Source organism: Hydra vulgaris, chromosome 14, assembly GCF_038396675.1.
Source record: "Hydra vulgaris chromosome 14, alternate assembly HydraT2T_AEP".
Taxonomy (NCBI): Eukaryota; Metazoa; Cnidaria; class Hydrozoa; order Anthoathecata; family Hydridae; genus Hydra; species Hydra vulgaris.
The window spans coordinates 7,822,501-7,831,202 of NC_088933.1; the positions used below are offsets into that span (position 1 = coordinate 7,822,501).

Sequence of the window (8,702 nt, forward strand, 5' to 3'; positions counted from 1 at the left end):
GTTTTAATAATTGCAAAGTAGAGTGGAAATCTCAACTGACTGTTGGCAATTTAATAGGACAAGGTAATACTTTTTTGTTAACAATAATTGCTTTTTCAGGAGTACCATTTTCTAAATTTGAATGCTTTGCTTTTATTGCAAACATGAAATTTTTTTCTGAAACATGTTATAATTCTGAGTTTCGACTTAAAAAAACCCAACACGTTGTTTTTTAAAAGAAAAGGTTGTTTTTTTTTTGCTAAAAAAAAACATGTTTTTTTTTTGTTTTATTTAGTATGCTTTGAATTTTAGATGTTAATGTACCATGAAACAGTTAAATTTCAATTAAACTTTAAAATATACATGCTTTATTGTTTAATACAATTTATGTTACCGTATATATAAGCTATTACCATTAATTTACAGATCAAATGTAGAAAAAAAACATAACGAAATATAAGGAAAATTGTGTTTTGTAAATTTACTCTTTTATAATACTACTGTATTTAATTGAAAACATAGTTAAGGCATGTTCATTAGTTATTTCAATAAAATAGGGGGAAGAAGTTGGAAAGTTTTTGACATTTTTTGACAAGGGGAAAGGGGGAGGTCAAGAAAAGTTGACGCCAATAATGTTACTTTATAAAATAAAATAAATTATTAAAAAAAAAAGTTTTCTTCTCTTTAATTTTCTTAATGAGGTTGAGAAGAGGGAAGGAGAAGAAGAGTAGTTAAATCTTGACATAATTTAATAGTAGAAGGGGGAAGCGGGATTCGAAATTTTGACAATTATTGACAAGTGGGAGGGAGGGGGTGTAAAAAATGTCAAAAAATTGTTGACATAATTAAGGACCGCCACGGTAGTTTTTGAAGATTCAATTTTATTAGTCTGTAATAGGTATTTTTGACCATTTCGACCTTAATTTACATTATGAATAACTCGGTATGCCAGCTGCATCAGCTGTCAGCTGTCATGCGCAACATTTAAATGAGGCCTAGGTGTTGTTATTACTAATAATCTAAAGGTTAAAATACAAGTGAAAACTTGTTTTTAACCTTTGCATCAGCTGCATCAGCTGGCAACCGAACGCTTGGCTTTTCGAGGTCAAAGTTCAGCATTATGACGCACTCTGTATACTTCATACGCTCGCACTCATATAGAATTTGCAGTACAAGCCACCATTTCCAGCTTAAGACATGGCTAAACTTGAACAAGTTCAAAACCGAGCTACAAAACATACTGCAAACTTTAAATACTTGTCTTATATTTAGAGACTACCACAAATTAACTTAACAAAGCTAACCAAGCAACGAGAGTAGATCTTATTAAGCAATACAAAATCATCAGCAAAATCGACAAAGTTAACTTCTCAGTCCCTCAGCTTCAACCAAACACCGAGTTTTTAAAGTAAAGAATCCGACCACATGGACACACAAAGCAACTCAAAGCACAACTTGTACAAAACTGTTCAAAAAGAAACAACTTCCTCACTAATCGTGTTATTAAACCAGAGAATGCTTTTACCCAAAATGCGATGGACTAGGAAAACCTGAACAATTTTAAATATGAACTTTCTTTGCTTATGGCATCTTAACTTTATCTGAAATATAAAAACAATATTTTCATTACAGAGTGGCCTGGTGGCCGCTCTCTGTCAATAACTTGTTAATTTTGTTGATTGTGAATAAACCAAACAAACAATATTGATGACTTGATTATAGTCAACACTATAATCAAAAACAAAATTATATCCGAACAAAAGAATTTTCAAAAAGCAAACTATGTTTCAATATTTCAAAAAGAAATTCTTGAAATTATGATTTGAAAAAAAATTTCTGGAATACACAGTCTATGAAGACCATTCCCCACACTTTCTTGGGGGACTGGTCTTCCACATCAACATGACATAGGAGTCCACCGGGGTAAATCTGGCCCTTTATTATCAAATGACAGAGTATAAAACTAGTTCTTATTTCACATAATTTAGATCTCAAAAACCAAATATGTGATGCAGAATAATCTATGACTTAAAGTCAACAAGAATTTATTCTGGGCAGTATTACTGAATGGAGTAAGTGAACGAACATTTCTAAACATTCTCTATGTTTAGTAAGGTTGGCTCAGTAACTTTTCCTTTGAAAAATAATTTTAATCATTTTTTAGACAATTATTTAAAGTTTTGTATTAGTTGTTGACATTATTAAAAATTTCAAAATAACTTGTAAAAAGTTTTTTAATTTAAACCACCTAAAATTAAAAAAACAAAAAAACAAATAAACTAGAAAAAAGAAAAAAAAAAACACAAAAAAAAAAACATTTTTTTTTTTGCAAACAAAACTCAGAATAAAAAGCATGATGAAGTTTTTTTTAATATGATATTAAAAAAAACTTTATCATGCCAGTGATTGTAAAAAAGTGGAAATTACAATGTAGGAAAAGTATAAAAATGTTATGGACCAGAAAGTTTATTTCACTTGTTGATAATGGGAGATGTGAGAGTCCTGGTCATAACGCAAAATACTGTACATATACATTTATGGAAACTGAATCTAGTGTGTAGTTGACACAGTTTTAATATCAGTGACATAAGTGCAAAACTCAAAGTGTATGGAAAAAGCAGGATTTATTCAATTATTAAAAACACTAAAAAAGGCAGGAATAAAAATTGATTTTTTATCTACTGATTGTCATGCCCAAACTCAAAAATTTTAAAAAGTAAATCCAAGGTTTAACAACATAAATTATCAATTTGATCCGTGGCTTGTTGCTAAATCAATCGGTAAAAAAATGCACAAAGCTAGTAAAACCATTTCTCAAAAAGATTTACTGGCATGAATTCCATCAATAATAAATCATTTTTGTTGGAGTATTGAAACATCTAATAAAAACGCATGTTTAATGTATGAAAAAGTTTTCCTTGTGTCTATGTTTTAAAGACTAGGGAACTCATTCTATTATCTCCTAATGAGGATGCAGCTCTAAAACTCAGTTTTATGGTTCTAAGGCCTATTGGTAATCAGGTTTCCAGAACACTGTGGTAGCTTTCAGTGAGGCTGATTCCATTAACAGCTGTAAAATATCAGAACACTAACAGTACCATGTTGTGCATAAATGGTGTCCCTGTTTGTACTTTTGGTGTGCATTGTTGGCCACATTTGGAGCCCTTTATTACAGCGAAGGGTTTATTATAAGTAATGAGGAAATTCTTGGGCTATTAAATAGTGTACTGAGAACTATCTTGTGCTTTGAGTCAAGTTCATTAACAAATTTTAAAAATGACTAAAGTACTAAAAACTATAAAACTCCAAGAACGATTGTCATCCAATCAAGTTCGCAAAATCTATCATTCACTAATATTCGTCGTCTTCAAAGTAACTTTACTTTTGTTGAGTCTTATCTCTTGCAAAGTTCACCAGACTTACTTGCTCTTTGTGAGACTAATTTGAGTTTGGCTGTCTCATCAAGTGATCTTAGTGTTGAGGGTTATCTTCCTTTAATTCATAAAGACTCCAATAGTCATGTACTTTGCCTGGGCATTTACATTTGTAAGAATTCACAAAATTTGTTGGGTAACTAGGTTTCGATCTACAGACAATTCTTTTATATGCTATCGTTTAGCTTCACTTCACCCTATTGCTTTTCTCTTTGTTCTATATCGCTCTCCTTTATCTCAAGACTGCAGTCTTTTCTATGTTATTTCTGATCAAATCGACCAAGCCCTCTTTATTCATCAGTCAATATCGTTGTGGTTGGTGACTTTAATGCTCATCACACTGAATGACTTGGCTTTAGGGTCAGTGACTTTGCAGGCTTTAAGGCCCACAACTTTTGCCTTTCTCAATCTCTAACTCAAATAGTCAACTTTCCAACTTGCTTTCTAGACAACCTGAATCATTTACTTTCTCTACTTGACTTAATACTTGTTTCTGATCCTAGCCAGTGCTCAGTTTCTCCACATTCACTCTTAGGTACATCTGATCATGACTTGATCTCTCTGAAACTATTATCTTTTTTTTCTTCAGAATCCCCTTATCATCATATCTATAATAACTACCATTAAGCTGACTGAAAGTATTTCAAGATTTTCTTTGTGATGTGATACCCTTGGGTAGAAATATTTCCTCTTTCTGCTGAGAAATGTGCTTCTTACATAACTTCGCGGATTCAGGATGGCATGGTGTCTTTTATTTCTTCTCAAAGATTATAGGTCAAACCTCACTCTTCTCCATGGTTTTCCTCACATTACGCAGCTACATTTACCAATTGAAACCGTTACTTTCATATCTATCAGCAAAACAGTTCTTCAGAAAACAGAAATGTCTACTATTGCTAGAAACAATTATTAAAAACGTTTTGTCTAACACCAACACCTCCCTTAAATGGTTCAGATTTTGTCACCTCACCAAAAGCCGAAGCTGAATTGTTTACTAAAAACTTTTCATTATTATCATTTCTTGATTCCACTAGTTGCGTTCTACCTAATATAGCCACCAAACCAGTTGATCTATTGCTATCACTCCAGCTCTGTATAAAAAGTGATTTCCTGCTAAGACGCTTCTACAGCTTGTGCCCAGACAACATATCTGTTAAAGTCTTGGTGAAGTGTTCTCGAAGTTGTCTCAATACTTTCGAAAATTTTTAACAAGTGCTTATCAGAGAGAGCAATCTGACTCATCTAACTACCGTCCTTCATAAGCAAGGTTTTGAAGTTTTTAATTAACAAACACTTAACCTCTCATCTAAAATCTAATGACTTACTATTTGATTATCAATAATGATTTTGATCTTCTTGTTTTATAGCTGATTTGCTAACAGTAATAACCAATAGGTTTTATTGTGCATATAGATTAAGGTTATTGCTCTTGACATTTATATAGCTTTTGATAAAGTTTGGCATGTTAGTTTTCTCCATATACTTTTTTTCTTACTGTGTATTGGGTAACATCTTTAAGGTTATTGAATCCTTTCTTAACAATCATATTAAAAAAGTTGTCCTTTGATGGACAGCACTCCTCTTTATATCCTGTCACTTCAGGGGTTCATCAAGGTTCTTTCCTTGGCACTATACTCTTTTTAATTAACATTAATGATCATCCTTAAATATTCTAACATAAGGTTGAATTGTTCACTGATGATACTACCATTTATTCTTGTCTTGATAAGAAGCCAACATTCTCGGATTGATTGGAAGAGGCATTTGAGCTTGAAAAGGATCTCACTTCTGCTACAGCATAGGGCTCTCAGTGGCTGGTGAACTTTAACTCAAAATAAAACTCAGCTAATCGTTATTGCAATAATCTAGATATTCATATATTTAATTTAACTCTTACTTCCTATTTTCTTGAAAACCATATATCAAATCAATTGCAAAATTAGCATCTGCTAAGGTTGCATCTGTTTATTGTGCTCTTTACTAACTACTAAGTGCTCTTGACTACTACTAAGTGCTTTAAAAATGCTTATTTACTCAATTTTTTTCCTCAAACATCAGTTCTTTGGAATTTACCTCCTTTATCTTGTTCTTTATACAAATTGGAATATTTTAAGTCATCAGTCAATCATTATCTTGCTCTATAAACTTTATATTTTCTCTTCCAGTAACTTCCAACTCTAATAGTGGTTGCATGCAGCAATGTCGGAAGTGCAGATGTTTAGCATATTTATATATATATATATATATATATATATATATATATATATATATATATATATATATATATATATATATATATATATATATATATATATATATATATATATATATATATATATATATATATATATATTCAATTACATGATTAGATGAGCAGTCTGGCATCATACTGAAATAGGATGTTGCCTGGAGTTTCAGTACATACATGGACTGACAAAAATGCAGAACATTCAAGATAGCCTATAGAAGTCTAGATTAACTAGTAATATATTGTCATTAACTGATACATTGATACACACCATTACCTTTAGACACACCATACACACCATAACTTTTAGAAAAAAGAAGGAAATAATGTCCAAACAAAGTGTGAACATCGTTTTTAGCCAAAGTATTAGTGTGTTCAAACTTGATGTTTGTTTTTCAATAAAATTTAGCTTTAATGTAAATATTCACTTTTCGTGAAAAATTTTAACGAGTGTTGCAAAAATACTTTTAAATATTCTAAAACTTGGTCATAGTGACATAACAGTATAACAGTTTAATTAAATAGCTATATATCTAATAAATCCACACATTTCAAAAAATATGAAAAAATTGTAAGATAAAAATCAAATAAACTGAAACTCACTTTGATAGCAGTCCTTGAAAATAATTACCCAATACCTTAATGAGAAAAACTTTTTAAAGCTATAAAAACAGCAATTCAAAAAAAACTTTATCTAACAACACAAAAGTTAAAAAAGGCATAACATTTAATTATGCAACTCTGCCACAAAGCAATAACTAAAAGTAATTTTACAATTGTTTAAATCATTTACATATAAATAAAGACATAAATAATTCAAAGATATACAATATGTTAACACAATATTAATAATGATAAAGATAGATAACATTTTAATCACAATAATAAAAAAAATATTAGCCAAAGGTTAATGAAGCAGAAAAAACATTAAATATAAACTAATTGCTAAATTATCTTGCAAGATTGAGGTTTTTTTAAAGTTAAAAAATAAAATTTTTAAAATTAGTGGCCAATAAAATCTGATGAAACACAAAATTTAGGTGAAAAGTTTTTTATTTGATAAAGAGAGTTGAGTAAACATTGTTTTTCTTTTTTTTTTAAACTCATCAATAAAAATAAAAATATAGTCCATATATTATATTCTTAATTTAATTGTTGAAAAAAGATGAATGATTAATAATTAATATTCCATCAATGCATGTACACTGAAGCATCAGTCAATGCATATAAACTGAATCCTTAGTCAATACATGTACACTGAAGAATCAGTCAATGCATATACACTGAATCATCAGTAAATTCATGTTCACTGAACCATCAGTCAATGCATGTTCACTGAGTCATCAGTCAATTCATGTACACTGAATCATCAGCCAATGTATGTACACTGAATCATCAGTCAATGCATGTACACTGAATCATCAGTCAATGCATATACGCTGTATAATTTCTAAACAATTCAGATAATAAAATAAAAATTAAAACACAAAAAAACAAAGATATTTGCAGATAGTAGTCTTTCTAATCAACAAAGTTGCATTTTTGTGCTTTTTTAAATTTATTAAACTGAATTAGTTTCCCCAATTTTTTTTTTTAACTAATTTAATTTTACTTGAAAAATTTACTTAAATTGTCAACTATAAATTATTTATGTAAATATATTACTACAAAATCTATCTTTGCTACAAGACCATTCTATATTGATGTTTTAGAATGACGTTAACTAAAATATAATTTTTGCACTTTTGAATTGTGGCCATTGAATGTGCAATAATACTAAATAAGTTAATAAAATAAATACAATACAAAAATTAAAGTTTATTGTAATTTTTGAAGATTCCTGGTATTAACCATACCACCTAGCAAACCAAAATTTAAATCTACATATAAAATTGTACATAATAAAATTTAGTTTAACAGACAGCATGTTGAAAAATTTTTTTAATAATTCTTGTTCTTTTTACAAACAGGTTTATTTTTTTTGTTTTGCTTTAATGTATTAAGTTACTAATATAAATAAGATTTAAATGGACTGATATATATATATATATATATATATATATATATATATATATATATATATATATAATAGTAACAACATAAATAATAATAATATAATAGCAAAACAAGACCTTCTGAGTTAAATTGTACTATTAGTAATTAGTAATTAGAACACCAGTAGAGAACATATCCATAATGTACCCAACAACCATTCTCAACCTATTTAAAGATTTACGTATTAAATTATGTTTAGACAATCAGATACTGCAAGCTTTTAAAGCAGTAGTTAGAAATCTACTATCACAAACAGTATCAATATTATGAAATGCTAGTTACTTGGACATAATACTAGTCTGAATATCACAATTTGGTATGCAGATAACAAAATTAGGTTTGCATAGCACTGATAGGTGTTCATATCTTTAAAAGTATCAGGACTGAGATAGGAGGGAAAAGGCCTTAAATGTCTTTGAAAATCTAGATTATTTCAAGGTTCGTAGCATTATTCAATCTTACTAAGCGTTAAAGTTGAACAATTTTAACTTTAGCATTACCAAGTAGTCCTGACTAATGATCGATTTAATATTTAACCATTAAGATTAATGATCGATGTAAAAATTAACCATTAGTAAACTTAACCATTAAGACATTAAAACTTATTAAGATTTCTTAACCCTAATTTCCTGTTAGGTTTTTTCAAACCCACTGTATCACTTTTGATGCCCATCCAGTATTAATATTGGTAATGTCACAAACTGGGGCATCCAATGCTAAATGCAGCCATTTGTCTTTAAGAATTTAAATTAAATGGAACTATCTCTGTTTTTTTTTTTAGATCTGAATACTTGATACTTGAGGATATCTCTGAAAGTTGACAGTTCTGGTGGAAGAAACTATGAACTTTTTTCAATCAAGTTACTTAGATCACAATCTGATTTACATCTGGTTTTAAGCATATACGATACATTTATTTCAAAAAAAAGAAAGTTGGTCGACAAACAGTTTTTACTAGCAAGTACAATATACAATATAATAACCAT

The 8,702-nt window shown here is 29.3% G+C and overlaps 1 protein-coding gene across 1 annotated transcript in view; it reads right to left on the reverse strand.

Moving 5' to 3' along the window:
* Nucleotides 1–8,702, reverse strand: part of LOC136090880 (ragulator complex protein LAMTOR3-A-like) — a 47,722-nt gene extending 39,020 nt beyond the window's left edge. Inside the window, exons 1-2 of the mRNA XM_065817856.1 lie at nt 8,663–8,702; nt 6,265–6,313 (exon numbers count right to left, since the gene is read on the reverse strand). Coding sequence (XP_065673928.1) covers nt 6,265–6,313; nt 8,663–8,702 — 89 coding nt within the window. The remainder of the gene's footprint in view (nt 1–6,264; nt 6,314–8,662) is intronic.